A 20,306-nucleotide genomic window follows, 5' to 3' on the forward strand; every position below is an offset into this window, starting at 1 on the left:
AAGTCTCCTAAGAACAAGACCAAATAACTTCATTGGTGAATTTTACAAAACACTTAAAGAATTAATGCTAATCCTCAGCCTCTTCCAAAAATTGAAGAGGAGGGAACACTTCCAAACTCATTATACAAGACCAGCATTACACTGATACCAAAGCCAGACAAGGACACTACAAGGAAAGAAAATTACAGGCCGATATTCTTAATGAACATAGATGTAACAATACTCAACAAAATACTAGCAAATCAAATTTAATAACATATTAAAAGGATCATACACAATGATCAAGTAGGATTTATCACTGGGATGCAAGGATGATTCAACATAAGCAAATTCATGAATGTGATTATACCACATAAAAAGAATGAAGGATCAAAATCACAATCATCTCAATAGATGCAAGGAAAGCATTTGACAAAGTTCCACACTCTTTCATGATTAAAAACTTTCAACAAAGTAGATATAAGAGAAATTTAGCACAATAAAGGCCATGTATGAAATACTCACAGCTAACATCATACTCAATGGTAAAACACTGATAGCTTTTCCCCTAAGATCTAGAACAAGGAAAGGATGCGTACTCTCACCACTTCCATTTAACATAGTACTGAAAGTCCTAGTCAGAACAATTAGGCAAAAAATAAAAAGGTATCCAAGTTAGGAAGAAAGAATAAAATTATCTTATCTCTTTTTGAAGATGACATGATCTTATATATTGAAAACTCTAAAGACTGGTGGAACTAATAAACAAATTAAGTAAAGTTGCAGTATACAAAATCAACATACAAAAAATTAGTTGCATTTTTATACAATAGCAAAAACTATTTGAAAGAGAAATTTTAAATGTAATCCCATTTACAATAGCATTAAAAACAATAATTAATAGGAATAAGTTTAACCAGGAAAGTGTAAGACCTGTATGTCAAAAACTACATGACATGGATGAAAGAAATTGAAAAAGATACAAATAAGTGAAAAGATATCCCATTGTCTTAGACTGAAAAAATTAATATTGTTGAAATGCACACACTATCCAAAGTGAGCTATGGATTCAATGCAATCCCAGTCAAAAATTCCGATAGCATTTTTCACAGAAATAGAAAAAAAAATTCTACAATTTGTGTGGAACCACAAATGACCCTAAATAGCCAAAGTAATCTTGAGAAAGAAGAACAAAGTTGGAGGCATGACAATTTCTTATTTCAAACTATATTGCTACCATAGTCAAACAGTATAGTACTGACATAAAAATAGACACATAGACTAACAGAACAGAGTAGAAAACTCAGAAATAAACCCAAGACTATTTGACCAACTAATCTTTGACAAGGGGCCAAGAATATACAAAGAAGAAAATAAAGTCTTTTCAGTAAATAGTATTGGGGGAATTGAATATCCACACACAAAAGAATGAAGCTGGACCATTTACAAAATTAACTCAAAATGGGTTAAAGACTTAAATATAAGATTAGAATAAAATCTCCTAGAAGAAAACAGGGAAAGAGCTCCTTGACATTGTTCTTGGCAATTTCTTTAACACCAAAAGCATAGACAATTAAGATAATAAACAAGTGAAACTACATCAAAATAAAAAGCTCTGCACAGCAAAGGAAACAAGTGAGACTACATCAAAATAAAAAGCTCTGCACAGCACAGCAAAGGAATGCAAAATGGCAACCCTTGGAAGGGGAGAAAATATTTGCAAACCATATATCAGAGAAGAGGTTAATATCCAAAATATATAAGGAACTCATACAGCTTAGCCAAAAAACACAAAGAATCTGATTTTTTTTTATCCAAAATATGTTTGCTGGGATGGTTTCCCATTCATCTTGATTCAGGGTGATTTAGTGCTGCTTCTGTCTAAAGAAGCATCCTTCTGCAAGCCTTGCTTTTTTTCCTGTAGGCTGGCAGAGGACAGTAGAGCAACCAACACACAAAACTACTGTTTGTGCATGGCTAAAGACGGTGGTGACTTTACAGCATCCTGGGCACTCCACATCCATGAAGTAGGAGTTGGGGCTCTGCACCAGGCGCTTCTTCTTGTGTTTCCTCTTCTCTTCTGGAGAGGGATAAAGGAGATCCTTTACCAGAGGCATGTTCTCGTGGGGAGGTAGTCACTGCCAGAAAGACAAGAATCTGAATTTTTAAATGGGCAAAGGACATGAACGGACATTTTTCCAAAGGAGATATAAAGGCAACCAACAGATATATAAGGAGGTGATTAGCATCATTAACCATCAGGGAAATGCAAATCAAAACCACAATGAGATATTACCTTACACCTGCTAGGATGACTATTTTCAAAAAGATAAAAGATAGATGCTGGCGAGGATGTGGAGAAAAGGGAATCCTTGAACACTGCTCATGGGAATGTATTGTTATAACCATTATGGAAAATAGTATGGAGTTTCCACAAAAAATTTAAAATAGAATTACGATATTATCCTGTAATCATACTTTTGGGTATATACACAAAGGAAATCAAATCTGTTTCTTGAAGAGAATATCTGCACTCACATATTCATTGCAGCATCATTCACATAGCCAAGATATTAAAAACAACCTAAGTGTCCACCAACAGATGAATGGGTAAAGAAAACTATATATACATATACATCATTCAGCCATAAAAAGAGAGAAATCTTGCCATTTGCAACAACATGGATGAACCTGGAAGGCCAAGTAAAATAAGCTGACAGAGAAAGACAAATACTGTATGGTATCACTTATATGTGAATTTAAAAAAAAGTCAAACTCGTTGAAACAGGTGGTAGAATGGTGGTTGTCAGTGGCTGGAGCAGTGGGGGAAATGAGGAGATGCTGGTCTAAGGGTACAAACTTTCAGTTGTAAGATGAGTATATTCTGAGGATCTAATTTACAACATGATGATTATAGTTAATAATAATATATTGTATACCTGCAATTTGTTAAGAGTAGATCTTAAGCATTCTCATCCCCCACCCAGCCAAAAAAATGGTAACTGTGAAATGATAGAAACATTAATTAACTTAATTGTGGTAGTCATTTCACAGTGTTTGCATATATCAAATCATCATCTTGGACACTTCAAATATATACAATTTTATTTGTCAATTATGCCTCAGTAGAGCTGGATAAAATAAAGTAAAGTAAAGTAAAGTAAAGTAAAGTAAAGTAAAGTAAAGTAAAGTAAAGTAAAATAAAATATGGATGCATTATATTTTTTAAAAAACACCCAGATATCTACACTGGTGTGTGTGTGTGTGTGTGTGTGTGTGTGTATTTGTGTCTAGGTAGACAGAGTCAAGCAACTGTATATTAGCATAGTTTTGGAATTCTAGGGCCCTAAGATCAAGGCACTAAGAGAGAAAGAAAGTGGGCACAAAATTAAGCATCTTATCAATGTTTGAAAGTCAAGCCTGCCCAAAAGCTACCTGTCCCTAGCATCCTTTTCACTCCAGAATCAAGAAGAAGCAGAGACAGGATATACAATTGTGAAGAGAATTGAAGGCTGAGGCAAAGTCAGAACTATGAATATTGACTTCTCACCCTTGTTTTCATGTCATTACTTCAGGATTTAAGAATTCCAGATACGTTCATCAAACCATGAAATACTTGGCTTTCAGTGGACTTAAAAACACTTTATGTAGGGAAAAGTGCATCAGAAAGATGTAGTATCACAAAGGTAGTGAGTAGGGAACTTGACCCACTCTAGGGTCTTCTTTCCCTGTCTACTGGGGCTCCTGTCTTCTGCCTAATAGGACTCCAGATGCCCATTCAAATCCCGTGCCCATTTCAAATCCTGTCTTTAAATAAACACACAATTTTAGCATTAGCCTCCTGATCACAGGATACTCCAGGTCCCTGAAAGCTAGCCCAAGTCTAAACCCAGTAGGCAAACCTAAACAACTCTTCCAATGAAGCTCTGGTTAAATCTTGTACACCAAAGAGTATTTGCTCATTAACCAAATGGCGACAAAGGTATACTCTCTCATGCAAAGGTCCTTTCCCATTTTCAAAAGAAGCAAAACCAAGACCATTTGGAAGCCTCAAAGACAGGTACACATTGTTCAAGCCTTGTGCACCTTTCCTTGGTAGCTTACTTACTTCTCCTTTTCACTGATCTTTAGCATCATTCATTAAACCCGTCCTTAATTTCAAGAGTACCTGTTCTGCTCAGAATTGAGTGGACACAACAGTTAAATGACTTTTTCATACCAAAATTTTAATTTTGAGATCATTATAAATTGATTGACATTCAGTTATGGGAACTAATACAGAGACAGACCATGTACCATTTACCCAGTTTCACTAAATGGTAACATCTTGCAAAACTATGGTATACTATCACAACTAGAAACTGACATTGACATAGTCAAAATACAAAATATTTTCAACACCTGAAGGATAGCTCCTGTTGTCCTTTTCTATCCACAGCCACCTCCCTATCCCCCACCCCACCCCTACATACACACCATGAGCCCTGTTAACCACTAATCTGTTCTACATCTCTATAATTTTGTCATTTCAAGAATGTTATATAGGGGTGGGAGGATGGGTGAAATGGGTGAAATGGGTGAAGGGGATGAAGAGGTAGGAACTACAAGTTATAAAAATAAATATGTCACAGGGATATAATGTACAGCACAGGGAATACAGTCAATAATATTGTGATAACTTTATATGGTGCATAGTGTATGATAATATCGAATCATGGTGTTGTGCACCTGAAATTAATATATTGTAAGTCAACTATACTTCAATTTAAAAAAGTATGTTATGTAAATGGAGTCATACAGCATGTAACTTTTGGGAATTGGCTCTTTTCATTCAGCATAATTCAGTGGAAATTCATCCAAGTTGTCATATGTATTGATAGTTCAGTATTTTTTATTGCTGAGTAGTGTTCCATGTTATGGATGTATCACAGTTTGTTTAGCCATTCATCTGCTGAAATATATCAGAATTGTTTACAACTTTTGGCTATTATGGATAAAGATGTTATGAACATTTGGGTACAGGGTTTTGTGTATGACCATGAGTTCTTATTTCTCTGGGATAAATGCTCATGAATTCATTTGCTAGGCCATATGGTAGTTGCATGTTTAGTCTATAAGAAGATGCCAAACTTTTCCAGAGTGGATTACCATTTTACATTCCAACTGCAATATATGAGTGATTCCATTTCTCTGGCCCCTCATTAACATTTGATGTTGCCACTATTTTTTATCTTAGGTATGCTGGTAGGTATATAGTGGTATTTCTTTGCGGTTTTAGTTTACATTTCACAACTGGCTAATGATGCTCAACATCTTTACATGAACTTATTTGCCATCTGTATAGCCACTGCAGTGAAATGTCTCTTCAAGAATTTTGTCTATTATCTAATTAGGTGTTTGGGTTGGGGTTTCTTTTTGTTGTTGTTCATTTATGTGGTTTTACTATTGAGTTGTGAGAGTTACTTATATATTCTAGATACTAGTCCTTTGTGAGATATGTAATTTGCAAATATTTTCTTCTGATCTGTTGTGTGTTTTCTCTACAGGGTCTTTTTGCAGAACAAAAGTTTTAAAATTTTATGTGGCATAACATTTTTTAGTTTTATAGTTTTTATAGATTTTTTAATAGATTTTTTATAGATCATACTTTTGGTATCAAATATACTAACTTTTTGCCTCACCCTAGATGCCAAAGATTTTCCCTTATGTTTTTCTAAAAGTTACATAGTATTGCACATTACAAGTAACTCTGTAATACATTTTGAGTTAATTTTTGTAAAAGATATGAGACTCAGGCAAAGGTTCATTTTTTGGCCTATTCATGTTTAGTTGTTCCACTAGCATGTTTTTAAATGGTTATCCTTACCCCATTGAGTTGTTTTTGCAACTTCAATAAAAACCAATTGGGCATATTTGTGTGTACCTATTTCTGGGTTCTCTATTCTCTTCCATTGATCTGTGTGTCTATCCCTCTGCCAATACCATGCTGTTTTGATTATTCTAGATATATAGTAGACTTACATTAAATAGCATAATTACTTGTAATCTATTATTTTTCAAGGTTGTTTTAGGTAGCCTAGTCCTTTGTGAAACATGCAATTTACCTCTGCCTTTCCATATAAATTTTAGAATAAGCTTATCTATGTCTACAAAACATGCTGTGATTCTAATAGGAATTTCATTAAACCTAAATACTTGTTGGGGAAAATTGACACTTTACTAAGTTGAATTTTCCAATTCATGAACATGGTAGGTCTCTCCAATTATTTAGGTCTCCAATTATTTAGGTCTTATTTGATTTTTTCTATCAGCATTCTGTAGTTTTCATCACAATGATCCTATATATGTTTAGTTAAATCTATACCTAAATATTATTTCATTTTCTTTGGAGTGCTTGTAAATGCTATTGTGTTTTAAATTCAGTTTCTTCATAGTCATTGTCAGAATATAGACATTCAATTGATATTTGTGTATTGATTCTGTAGCCTGTGGAATTGTTGAGTTCATTAATTCTATGAATTATTTTGTAGATTCCTTGGGATTTTCATAGACAATCATGTCTTATGCAAAAAAGGACAGTTTTATTTCTTTCTTTCCAATTGGGATGTCATTTATTTCTTCTTCTGGCCTTATTGCAGTGGCTTGAACTTTCAATAAGATGTTAACTAAGAGTGGTAAGAGCAGACATCCTTTCCTTTTTCCCACTCTTAAGGAAATGTTTGTCATTAAGTATAATGTTATCTATAGGTGTTTTTGTAGATGCCTTTTTAAAAAATCAAGTTGAGGAAATTTCCTTCTATTCCTCATTTCCTGAGAATTTTTATTAGAAATTGGTGATGGACTTTATTCTGAAGGCATTAGAAAAGTACTGCAGATTTTTTTTTTTTCAGCAGATGTTTGTGCTTGGGGAGAACCACCTAGCAATTTTTTTAAGATGGACTAATTGGAAGTGGAGAGACCAGGTAGGAGTTTGTTAACTTCTTCCATGGTTATTCTCTCCTTTCTAGTTCTACTCTTATTACCTTCATTCAGATCATAGATGAATGAGGAGGGCCCAGAAAGTTAAAATCTAACAGAGAGGAGAAGATAATAAGCACCTCTAGGAACTGATATAGCATTTCCAAGATAAAGCACAAGCTCCTTAGTCCATGAAAGTCATTCATGACTGGATATCAGAAGCTTATCTCCTAATTCAGTAGCATCAGTTTGAGAAAATAGATTAGACACTTGGTAGAAATAGCCATGAACATACTAGAACGTCAGGTTGCTCAAAGCCCAGCTGGGAAAACATTCTATAGAATTAACTATAGCAAAAAGAAATAAGTGCTTCCTTTTATTTGGAAGAGAACCTTCCCCTCTCTCATCCCATTTTGCACTTTGGAATACTATCCAACCAGGCCAGTGCCTCATGTTCCAGAACCTTTCAAACCTTTCTTCAGCCCAACTCCCCTATTAAATTGTACCTACCCTTTCTGCTTCATTTCCTCTAGTCAAGTCAGAGAATTTAAATAGACTCATCGTGAGTTAATAAGTTTATCCACCACTCTCAGATAAAATGTTTGCATTTTGGCAAAACCTGACTGAGGTGTAATTCCAAATATAGTTGTTGTATATGTGACTGCCAATTCTTCCTATATATAGGGCTGACTCTGTGTTCTAGGATGTTATACCAGGTCCATCTGGCTCTGGGAATCAAGCTGAAGTCAGACTCTCAACTGACTTGATAGAACCAGTAGAGAGATTGATTTGATCACAAAGAGGACCAGGGTATACTGTTAACTTGATATTTGACTTAAGTACACAGACACTTTCACTTTTGGTCTTGTTGGCCCTCTCTGTGGTGCTTCCTGCCCCTTGAACCTCACAGACCCTAACATCTTACACTCATCTCTCTCTTCAAACAGAGATTTAGGAAATAGTCTCTGACCTTAGCCTTATATGATACTGGAATGGAAGGCTTTTCCCTGCCAAAGGGATTTCAGGCACCAGGGAGCATTTCTGGGCTGCTCCATCCTACTCCTATACTTCTATTGTAGACAGGCTCAGCCTCCTTTACAACTCTGGGCTCCTCCAAGTACCTAACAGAATAAAACTTCAAAGTCAGATACTGGACTCTGGCTCAAATAAAAGGAGGACAAAAATGTGAGCCCTTCCTTTAGGCACCGTGTTGGCAGGATCAGGGAGCTACTAGTGTTCTAAAGCCCTTACGTTCTTAGTATCCATACCCCTTAATGCTTGAGCCATTCCCAAAAGCTTCTGACTACTCATCTGACAACAAAGAACAAAACCTAGTCTTATACCTGCTACTCTTCACAGACCTATTGCTTACCTCACCATTGGGATTGTGGTAGTGGCCATTCTGGTCTCACGTGTAATCATAGAATTATAAATCATAAAATGTCAAAACTGGAAGGTATCCTAATGATTAATGAACAAATTCCTCCTTCCTTTCACAGATGGAAAAACTGAAGCCAAGACAGGAGCAAAGGCCTCCCCAAGGTCACACAACAAGTTCTGGTAATGCCAGTACAGTGATTTTCCCATTTCCCCTTAGATTATCTTCTTTGCTTCTTCCATTTCTGTGTGGTACTGAGAAAGTTTGTGTTTCTTTTGTCTCTAAGCCCCTGCCCGCATCCTAGTGCTCAGGACTCTAGGCTCCAATGAGATTATTAACCCCAGATCAGGTGCCCTCTTGTATACTGATACTCTGCTTCCTTACTCTCTCCTTGCACCTATATGGTCCCCTCCCTCAGCTCGTGCAAAGGACCACAGTTTCTGTCACCTATCTGAGCTAGACAAAGGTTTATGGTGATGACCCTGGGAGCCTTATAACTTCTCCAAACAAGGACTTGGGGCTCTGAGTCTCTAGCCTATGCTCTTCCTACCTTTGTTGCCAATCACACACATACACACACACACACACACACACACACACACACACACACACACATACACACATGTATATATAATTTATACTTTGTAATTCAGCCAAACTTTGCACCTTCCTACCTCTATGCTTTTACATGAAATGTGTTCTCTGTCATTTCAGTATCAAGTCCAACTCAAGTCTTACTTCCTCCTTGTAGAATTCTCTAATGACCATATCATGGATGATTGTCTCATTCTCTCAACTCTTCTACCACTTTTTTTTTTTTTTACTACTCTTAAGATGCTTATAGTGCTGTATCTTTGAGAACAGGGGCTATGGCTTATTCATGTAGGAATAAGGCTCTAGTCTCAGTGGCTGGCACAGAGTAGGGACTCTTAATGAAGAAATAGACCTTATTCAGCATCTTCCCCTTCTTATTTCTTACCAGGAATAAAAATTGTACGAGTTTCCATAAAAATGGCATTTCAGTCAAACTGACAGTCTCACTAAAAAAATGCTGCTAAAGCTAATGTAATTTATTGAAAAATAAATGTGTTTGTCATTTAATGACTCTTCTGGTATCCACTTTTTCTGAGAAAATATAAAATTTAAGAGCCAAACACTACCCTACATAAATGCACGTGTATACATACATACAGATGTTTAGCTGTTACCAGGCTAGAAAATTATATCCATGTGCTGACTATGCCTGTGTTCCACTTCCTAACATAGCTTCTGGAAGGTATTTAACATGCTCTCTGGCAGAGAGCCTGCTACCCAAGTCAGTGGGAAACTCCACAATGTTTTCTGATGACAGAAGATACTTCCACAGCAGGTCATTCTTGTTGGCTACCAGCAGCATGGGGATGTTGAGGCTCAGGTCAATCAAGTGACTATTCAGGAAGAGGGGGTGCATGAGTTGGTAGCTTTTACAGTCAGTGACAGAGTAGACACAAACAAAGCCATCAGCCCATGAGGAGAAACAATTGATTTGCTCAGGGAAGATGATTACTTTACTGCTCTCCTGCATAAATAAAGGAAGGTGAGGGAGAAAAGAAGAATGAAATATGGTTGGGCTCCAGACAGTTTGGTTTGTAGAGGGAAACCCTGAAGCAGCACAATTCTGGACTGGAGCTCTTATAGGCAAAGATGTCCAAATACCTCAATTGGAAAAATAAAGCTGAAGGTAGGGGTATCCTGGGTGAAAATAGTAGGGGTAAGAAAATTTTTATAAGACAAACCTGATAGCACAGGGAACTATATTCAATACCTTGTAATAGCCTATAATGAAAAAGAATGTGAAAAGGAATATGTATACATATGTATAACTGAATCACTATGCTGTATACCAGAAATTAACACAACATTGTAAACCAACTATACTTCAATAAAAATAATAATGAAAAAAAGACAAAGCTGAGTTTATCCTTATCATATTTTTCTAAGGAAGAAATATGCCTGACAGGTCCATATTCATGTTCTTGCTTACTCCACACCTCCATTCCTTGGCTGAGGAAGATTACAAGTAGTTGTTGCTCTGAACAAACACTGAATACCTTCTCTGCAAAGTCCTTATGGCTACATTTACTAATGGAATATTTCCCACCACTAATACTGTAATCAACTGTGCATTGTTTTGGAAATCTCAAGTGGAACTCTCTATCCAAAAACTGCAAAGGCCCATCTAACTCATTTTCTCTTATTTTGCTTCTTGGGAAAACATCTGAATAGATATTCATTTCTGACTGTGCCAGTGAGCACCTCTGAATTCTGGGATGCCAGCTGTTAAACACAAACACACACGCACGCACACACACACACACACACTTGAACAAACTGCAGTGGCTCAAATGTACACTGCTTGCTGTGGGACTAAAACCCTAGAGCTTCTCCTTCGACACTTCTCTCTCCTTGCTCCCCACCTCCCCTCCCACTCCTTGACACTCACCTCAGCACTTGTTCCTGTCACTCTACCTGGATACTTGGACCCTGCTCACTCCCCACACTTGCACCTACACTCATCTACTTCTTATCTTCACTCACTCTTCTTTTCTTTCCTATCTTTTCTCATCCTTTACTTTCTCCCACTGCATGATCCCAAATCTCTAGCCCTAAGTGGGAGCTGACCTAAGTAGCAATTTTTCTCTTCATCAGAAAAAGATCAATTTAAGAAGAAAGATAAGCACATTCCAAACTCTGTCTCCTTTCCTTTTATCTTCTCTCCTCCCCATTCTTTCTCTAGGTTTCAGTTACAAGTAGCATTGTTTGTTAAAATCAAGGTATAGCATTAAAGGCTAAGGAACAATTTAAGGTCTTTTGATGAAAATTATGACCCATCCACTCCAGCCAAGTGAAGAAATAGTTGGAGAAATAAAAATCAAGGATAAGGAGACAAACACCCAGACATGCATCTCAGCCTTTCTTCCTTCCTTCTTTCCTTTCCTTTCCTTTCCCTTTTTCTTTCCTTTCCCTTCTTCTTTTCTTTTCTTTTCTTTTCTTTTCTTTTCTTTTCTTTTCTTTTCTTTTCTTTTCTTTTCTTTTCTTTTCTTTCTTTCTTTCTTTCTTTCTTTCTTTCTTTCTTTCTTTCTTTCTTTCTTTCTTTCTTCCTTCCTTCCTTCCTTCCTTCCTTCCTTCCTTCCTTCCTTCCTTCTTTCCTTCCTTTCTTCCTTTCTTTCTTTTTGTTAATGAGTAATTAGGAGGTAAGCCTGGAGGGAAGTATGATGTGAATTGGGACTCAGTAAGAATTGCAATCTTGTATGTCTGTGGACAATATACTGAAACTCTCTTGGAGGTTACTTTGTCTTTCATGAAATGAAATGTACTATTTTTACACTTTGTGAGACAGGCATAAGGGATAAGCAATGCCAAGGAGGTTTCAAACAGGAAATATATCTTGCTCCCCATCTAGAATCTCTTGCCTTCCTACTCAGTACTTAGCCTTAATATTGAGGTATCTGGGACTATATATGCAGCTTTCAACACACTATCACACTTTTTGTAGTTTCAGAATCAATTGTTCTTCCAGGAGTCAGTCCATTAAATCTCTAATGCATCAAACCATGGGAAGAGTTATATAGGCCAGAGTCCTTCTCCCAGGTTGCCACTGGGAAACACCTCTCACTCGTTGTATTTGGGCACTTGGGACATTGACAAGGAAATGAGTTTAGCCAGAGCCACTATGACATATATAGGTAAACGAATGAGGAAACTGATTTTTAAAATGAGCTCTTATATGTAAAAACATAAAGAGGGTATCCTGAACCTGGAGATAGACAGAATGTCTGAGAGGGATACATCTTTCAGGAAAGGTGAGGTGCAAGGATTCAGCTTCACCTGCTCTCTAATTTTTCTGAAGGCTTACTTCTCCCTTCTTATCCAGTATCACCAACACTCTGCCTTTTGTCCAGTTTTGGGGTGGACACCTCATTATCCCTTGGGGATGTAAGGCCTAGATTGATACTTCTCAAAATGGCATCTAGATAATTGGGTTCCCCATGGATCTGTCCCAGAAAATTCAGTGAATCTTGATGCTTTAATAGGACCAGAGCCAAGGTCCAAGGGAGGACGTTCTCCTAAGGGAGAGGGCTGGCTGAGCTTGGTTGCAGTGAGCATACCACTCACTTACTGCCTTTGGGGCTTCTAGCACAGCATCTCTCTTGTCTCTTGAAAATGCTAGCACATCTTTTGCCAGCTTTTGCCATCAACCATCAACCTACAAAATCTGAGAAAAATAATTCTTGGAGCCATTTAATCACTCCCTGGAAAAATGATTGGCATAACTCCTAGAGAGCAAGGAAAGTAATGCTATGTGCAACTAAGTTTAAATTCTGCTCTCATAACCACATACACTATCTTTTAAACACACACATATATACATATTACATACATATTCACATGCAACAGATGAAGAAACACACAGAGGGGAAAATGTGTATATTATATATATATATATATTTCTGTGTCTTTCCTAGACAGCCCTTTCTGACCAAAAAAAGTTTACTTTTACCTAGCCCCATCCTTACTCGCTCCTCAATTTAGACTTTCTCCTCTTATTTCTCATCGTTGGATTGATTTTCTGGCAGATGAAGATCCACAGAGATCTGGGGAGATTGTCCCTCCCTTGGAAGGTTCAGGCTTGAATGCCTCACCTCCTTTGATGCTTTGGCCTCATCTAAAGGACAGAGACAAAGGTTGGAGAGAAAAAAGAGGAATAAATTGGAGGATTCTGGTATGGGGTGTGGGGAGAGAGTAGAGGAGGAACTAAATGGCGTTTTAATTTTTCCACAAGGAATCCGTTCCCTGTTTTTTGAGGAGGGTAGTGATGAGAAGAGCCTCAGGAGCTATACTTAGAAATGTTGGCCTCATACTCTCCAAGGAGATGGCGAGTGAGGAAGCCCATCACCAGAGCCATACAACAAGGTAAAGACAACATCTTATGCTACTCTAACCTCCTCTTCACTTCCTTCTTCAGGAACCCTTGGAGGAGGGACAGTTTCTTGAGTTGAGGGATTGACTTTTGATCCTGGGTAGACCTTTTTTCCTTCCTAAGACAAGCAAGCCTTGGAGAATGGTAATTTCTCCCAAAATTCTTAGCCAAGCCCCAGGAGAGAGCAGAAAGAAAGGGAGGCAAGTGACAGAAGCAGTAGGGAAAACCACACATCTCCTCTCCATGGGTAGAGGGTACCTGGGGGTGGGGGTGGAGAGTATCACTGAGTTGCAGCTCTCTTTCCCTTAGGCAGTTGAGTCACCTGTTGAATGAGTTTGGAGGGTGGGGGCTGCTTCTCCATCTCCCAGAGCTACTGACCCCTGGGCCAGTGTGCAATTACCTAAATTCTCCTTTTCATCCCCAAACTCTTACCTCTCTGTGTTTTCTATATAAATAGCATACCCATGGGCTTTGGGACCTCACCACTCTCTTCAACCTGAATGCTGGCATCCTTTTTGGTGAAATTCCTTTGTTTTCCCTAAGTTTCCCCCCATCAGCCAGACCTCTCAGTTGTTCACTGTGTGGTGAGGAGAGGTGACTCTAGGATTCCATTGCTCTCTTTCCCCCATCCCAGACACATATACTTACAAAGCGATCCTTACCTGGCTTTCCTCCAGCATCACAATCTTGATGCTTCTGTTGGATGGGCTATCCAGGATGGGATACTCTAGAATAGACACCAGTGAAAGTTGATTGAAAACTAGGACATGGCTGAGGTTCATATAGGCCACATGGCTGCAGAGCAAAGGGGGCCAAAGGCCAAAGATGTCTCAGAGATCTTTGCTGCTGCCACTTGTCACTTTCCTCAACTGTCACTTCCTTCATCCTCTTGCATCCCGACTGAGGAGCTATTAATTGGTCTCCTCCTGCAAGGGTAGCCCTCTTCTCTGACTAATGGCAAAGCTGTCAGGAAAAAAATTTTATCCAGTGAAAGCTGACCCCCTGAGTCTGAGTTAATCCAAAGTTAAGTTGGGCCATTCCTAGGACCAGGGACAGGGGGAATTCTGGAATGGGTAACAACAACAAAAAAAATGAACTATCAATACTCCATCTTCCTCATCCTAAGTTTAAATACAAAACATCTCAGTTGAAGGGCATTTAGGGGTCAGAATAGAAGTCCTTTATTTCGATAGTTAAGGAAACTGAGGTTCAAAGACATACTGTCACTTGCTGGGCAGGATATTCAGGATGAGGTAGTTGGCCAAGAAAGAGACAAAAGAACAACCAAATACTTTTTTAGGGTGACTTTTTGAGTAAGTGGACAGGTCTTCTGAGGTTTAGTGTTCAGGTTCATTTTGCCTCAGTTTTTAAATAGAAATGTCATCATATGGAACATGAATTCTCTAGTTGCCCATAGTCTTTACAACTCCTTGCTGTCTTCTGTCTGATGATTTAACTCATTTATGTTACTTCTCTATTCCCTGAGAGATAGTTGCTTGGGCAACTACGGTTATTTGAGGGCAAGGACTAGGCCCTCAGTATCTCTTTATCTCCAAATAGGAAATGGTAGGGAGACAACATTGGGAATTCTCATCTACATACCTCTAGGTATATTTTTGTGACTGCCTTTTACAACTTTTAAAGACTACCTTTGACCTTCAGTAAAAATTGATTTCATCCTATATAAATATGTGTGTATGGAGAGAGGTTGTCAGGAAAGAAGATGAAGGTGACAGGGAGCGATTTGCTTATTAAGAACTGCTCTGTTTCATGAACCTGGATAACAACATATTAAGTGAAAGAAGCCAGATATAGAAAGATAAATACTACATGACACCACCTTTATGAGGACTCTAAAACAGTCAGACTCATAGAAGGAGACAGCAGAATGGTGGTGTCCAAGGGTTAGGGGAGGGAAATGGGGAAGTATTAGTCAAAGGGTACAAAGTTTTAGTTATGAAAGACGGGTAAGTCCTAGAGATCTACTGTGCAACATAGTGCCCATAGTTAACAATTCTGTATTGTATTTGCTAAGATAGTAGATCTTATGTTAGGTGCTCTTATAACACAAAAAATAAGAAATAAGAAGAGAGGAGAAAAGTTTTGGAGTTGATGGATATATTTATGGCACAGATTGTGGTTATGGCTTCATGGGTATATACTTATTTCCAAATTCATCAAGTTATACACATACATATGTACAGCTTTTTGTATGTCAATCATAACTCAATAAAGTAGTTTTAAAAAAATTAGTAAATAAGGGGTGGGGTGTGAGGGAAACTGCTCTCTTTCATCTGGGAATTCCTGCCTGGATTTCTTGTTGTGGTAATAGTGGCAGTCAAAGGGCACATCTGTAGTCTGAACCCACCTGTTTAATAAAATAACAATATGATATTCTAACCATGTGGTACTTTAGTTTGGCATTGTATACTTTTCTACATGTGTAAATCCTCTCACTTATCTGAATTACTACATAACTCTAAGAGTTCGGTGGAGCAAGGGGGAGGAAACATACTCAGAGAGGTTATTTGTTCAAGGTCACAAATAAATTAGTAGCCAATAAGGTCCCAGTCCTATTCCTGACTTCTTATCTGATTCTTTCTTCTACACTAAGTTGATATTTTTCTGGAATTGTTTTATTTGTGAGAATGCTTTATCTTCACAATGAGTCTGTGAATTTTTGGAGGGCAGGGATCATGTATTACTCATCTTTGTATCCCTTTAAGCCACAACCACAGAGTCTTATATGAGGTACTCAATGATTGTTGGTGGCTGATTGACTAGCCAGAACACCTACTGTGTCCTATTCCCAATACTGAGTACCATTTATCTATAACTTCTAAGTGTCCACGTTTAACTTTTCATTTCAATAAGCCTCTGCTGAATGTGAATATATATTTGCAGGGCACTGTGCTAAGCCCTGCTCTACAAATTAAAGCTATAAGTAAGATAGAGTCTCTGTAATTATGGCGCTTAAGGTTTTGTTAGAAATACTTAAAGGCAGGAGAAATAGAGGGTAAGGGGACAGCCCTGGGACCCTGTCTTCTCTCTTTTATTCCAAGCATCAGGCTGGACCTATTTCTGAAAGTTACTATGATAGAAGTACAAGTCTTAAGTTTCTCTTAAAGTTAATTCTTTCTAGAACTAAGCTTTTTCAGATCTAAGCTTTGTTTTTCCTAAAGGATGGAAGTAGAGGGGGGAGGGTCAAGAGAAGACATGGCCTCAAGTTGGTGGTATAACCTCCTCAGGACAGCCTGGCCAGATTTACTATAGAGACAGACTTATTATTCTGAGAGAAAAATTTGATCCTGTTGTGGTTCTTCTATCTAAAATAGCTACCTAGAGTGAGTATTTCATGAGCAGTGGGTGTATTCTTCTCTAAGAGGCCTCAGTGTCATTTACAAAGTCATTTCCCACCATTCTCACTCCCTCTCCTGACTCTGATCAGTAGATTAACCAAGTTTTAACCAAGCAATGAACCAGGTTATGTTATGGGAAATAAAAAGACTTAAAAATTTAGACCCAGTTCCCTTCTGTTTTGATGGGGAGAAAAGATTGAAATGAATTAAAAACAAAAAACAAAAAACAGGCTCCACACTCAGCAGTTGTGTTCCAAAGGGTGAAATGCTACAGTTTGGAGAAGGAAAAGATTGCTGTGGTCACAGAAGTTTTCAAGACTCAGGTCTTGAAGGATAGGTAAAATTTAGAGTGGTGAAGAATAAGGGGTGGGGGGCAAAGGCAGCCTAGGCAAAATAAGATACACAGAATGGGTATGACAGGATACTGTGTAAACTGGTTTTGGTAAAGTAGAGAGAGTAGAAAAAGATGAAACTGGAGTGGACATAGGCACACAGGGGTGGTTTGACTTATAGGCTAAAGAGCTTGGACTTTATTCAGGAAGCAATGACAGGTGTTTGGTATTTACAGCCTCAATTGTACTGTTTGCTTTTATATATTCTGGCTCCTCTACTGGACTCTACATTACTTTAAGGCAAGAATGTTATCTTATATCTTTATAACTCCAGAGTCCTTAGCGGTGTAAAGAAAAGCACCAGAAATATGAAGGAGGAGTTGGTAGTTGGTTTAGGAGTTGAATTCCTGATTTTGCTTGTGTCCATATGTTAAATTAAGTATGAGACAGAAATAGGTCCTACTGTTCACTTGAAAACTCAGAGTAAGTGAAAAACAACTGAAAACTTGAGTTTGAACTTTGAGTGAGAGTGAGAGCAAGAGAGACTGAGACAGAGAGAAAGAGAGAGCGAGAGAGCAAGAGAGAGAGAGAGAGATCACTTGCCTTTGTATGAAATCAAAGCCTCTTCATGGAATGACAAGCATCCTTGAGGAATTCAAGCCTTGCACTCGAGGCCCTAACTAAAGGTGATAAGAGAGGTCTAATGACTTGCTATTCTTGGGCATTTGTAAACCTTTATGTGAAGTCACTGTAGGGCAAGGAGCCTTCCTGGAACCTCTGAAATCAAATTTTGTACAGTCTCTAACTTAGAAATGCTTGAATCACAGATGAAACTTCCATGCAATCACCTACTGCCATCTCTGCCCTTCTTTTCCCTTATTTCTCTCCCTGTTTTCCAAGCTCCCTGATGCCATTGGCAGTTGAGCCTTTAAGAAGAAAGTAAAGTGAATTTACAGAAAAATCTATGGGAGGAGGAGGCAAAGCTGTGATAAATATGAACAACTTAGGGAAAATGAAGAGGGTAGGAGTAAGTTCCCAAATAGGTCTTAACTGATACATGATGGCCCTCTGTCCCAAAATACCTTTCACCAAATGGCCTGAATTATTCTCATAAATTTGTAATACTGTCTGAAAATAAAGTATTTGGAAGTGTGTTTAGATTTGTAAACACCTTCTTTCTATGTATACCAACACCTCTAGGATAATTAGGGTAGCTACCAGACCTTTACTTATTACTATTGCTATGCTAACTAAAGGCCCATTGTCTGCAGGCTACTAATCAGCTTATTTTCCCCCCTGACATGTAAATATTAGGACCTCTGGGACTGGGAGTTTGGGTTCTGGTAGAGAGGGTAGTTCACTATTTAAGGCCTAGCAGACTTCAGTGGTATGGTAGGCAGAAGTCTAAGATGGCCTCCTAAGATTCCTGGATTCCTGGTGTACACATCCCTTCTCCAAGTTATTTAATCAAACACTAATCTAGGTACTGCTTGAATTGATTTTGCAGATGAAATTAAGGTCTTAAATCACTTGACCATAAAATAAAGAGATTTTCTAGGTGGGCCTGATCTAATCAACGAGTTCTTTAAAAGTAGAAAGTGTTTTCCAACTAGTGGCAGAATAAGAAGTCGGGAAATTGAAGTACTAGTGGGATGTGTTGCATTGAGAAATTTGTTGTTTTTGGTTTGAAAAAGGAGGAGGAGAAGTAGAAAGGAATGTGAGCAGCCTCTTGGAGTTGAGAGTGGCCCCTGGTTGACAGCTTGCAAGAAAATGGGGACCTCAGTCCTACACATGCAAGGCATTGAATTTTGTCAACTTGAGTAAGCTTGGAAGAAGACCCCAAGACCCAGATGAGAACCATAGCCCTGGGCAATAGCTTCATTTTAACCTTGTGAGCCATGAGCAGAGGATCCAGTTAAGCTATACCAGACTCTTCACCCACAGGAACTATGAGATAATAAATGGCTATTATTTTAAGCCACTCTGTTTGTGTTATTTTGTTGTGTACCAAAAGTACATATGCCATCTCTTAGGCTGAGCCTGAGGGTTTTGGCACTCAAGAGTCTGGTAGGAGGGTCTCTATAAAGCAAGGGGCTACAAAAAGAAACCTTACCTGTTTGAACATTTTGTCAATGGACTGACTCTCTGCTCAAGAAAGGGAAGGTAACCGTCTTCCTTTCCTCCCCCTATACTCCATCCCACGAACAACAGGACCTTCTTCTTCTAATACTTAAGGCTCAGATCAGTTATATTATTTTTATGGTTCAGTTTTACAAAAGTTAAATCAATTTTTACAGTCTGGCCTGAGACCTTAACTATTACATATAATGTTGTTTCAATGGAAAAATGCATTCTGAGTTCCCAAGAACTTAAAAGCAAGTTTTTGAAACAAAATCTATTCATTCTGGAAATAGACTGTACTCATTTTAATAGAATATAAAGCCTTAAGCCAAAAGGAGATATATGTATATGTATATGTATATGTATATCTATATCTATATCTATATCTGTATCTATATATATATCTGTTCAGTTCCAGGCACCTGAGAGCTGGTATTTGGGAGGATGAAGGGACCAGGTTGTTAGCAAAGCCATATAAAGCATAGCATATCATCAATCATATGTGGAATAGTGAAAAAAAAAAAAAGAAAGAAAGAGAAAAAAGGACAGTAAAGAACTCATCTACAAAACAGAAACAGATTTGCAGACATAGTAAACAATCTTATGGTTATGGGGGAAAAGGGGTGGGAAGGGATAAATTTGGGAGTTTGAGATTTGCAAAGGTTAACTACTATATATAAAAATAGATAAAAAACAAAATTTCTTCTGTATAGCACAGGGAACTATGTTCAATATCATGTAATAACCTTTAATGAAAAAGAATATGAAAAGGAATACATGTATATATATGCATGACTGGGACATTATGCTGTGCACCAGAAATTGACACATTGTAACTGACTATACTTCAATAATTAAAAAAGAAAAGCATAGCATATCATGGATCTAGATCTTAGATGCCTGTGTTTAAATCCTATCTCTGTCACTTGCTAGCTGTGTGATTCGGGGGCAAGTTGCCTAATCTCTTAGTGCCTCTTGTTTTCCATATATAAAATGGAATAATAGTACCAATATCACAGGATTGCTGCACAAAGAGCAGATATATGTAAGACTCTTAAACTAATACCTGGCATACTACATAAGTGTTAGTTATTACTGTTATAAGTGCTCAGAAACTTTTTTATAGTCTTTTTGCCTCTCAGTTTCCTTAGCCCTACTAGTTACTCTAAATCAGTTCATCTGTAAAGCTTTAGTTATTTTAGTATCCAGGCATTTGCGGT

At 37.8% G+C, this 20,306-nt stretch overlaps 1 protein-coding gene across 5 annotated transcripts; it reads right to left on the reverse strand.

Moving 5' to 3' along the window:
- Positions 1-1,844: 1,844 nt before the first annotated feature.
- LOC102521960 (40S ribosomal protein S27-like) lies at positions 1,845-16,706 on the reverse strand. 5 transcript variants are annotated; one of them, XM_032474521.1, is made up of 3 exons: positions 16,701-16,706; positions 13,758-13,759; positions 1,845-2,051 (listed from the first exon to the last, which is right to left on the reverse strand). In XM_032474521.1, coding segments are annotated over exons 1-3 (210 nt in total). In that variant the 5' UTR covers positions 16,702-16,706. The 5 variants fall into 5 exon arrangements, with proteins under 5 accessions (XP_032330412.1, XP_032330415.1, XP_032330413.1 ...); XM_032474524.1 differs by lacking the exon at positions 13,758-13,759 and having other exon boundaries at positions 1,845-2,056; XM_032474522.1 differs by lacking the exons at positions 13,758-13,759; positions 16,701-16,706 and adding an exon at positions 7,864-7,874.
- Between the last annotated feature and the right edge of the window lie 3,600 nt (positions 16,707-20,306).

This window comes from Camelus ferus, chromosome X (genome assembly GCF_009834535.1).
Source record: "Camelus ferus isolate YT-003-E chromosome X, BCGSAC_Cfer_1.0, whole genome shotgun sequence".
Classification (NCBI taxonomy): domain Eukaryota; kingdom Metazoa; phylum Chordata; class Mammalia; order Artiodactyla; family Camelidae; genus Camelus; species Camelus ferus.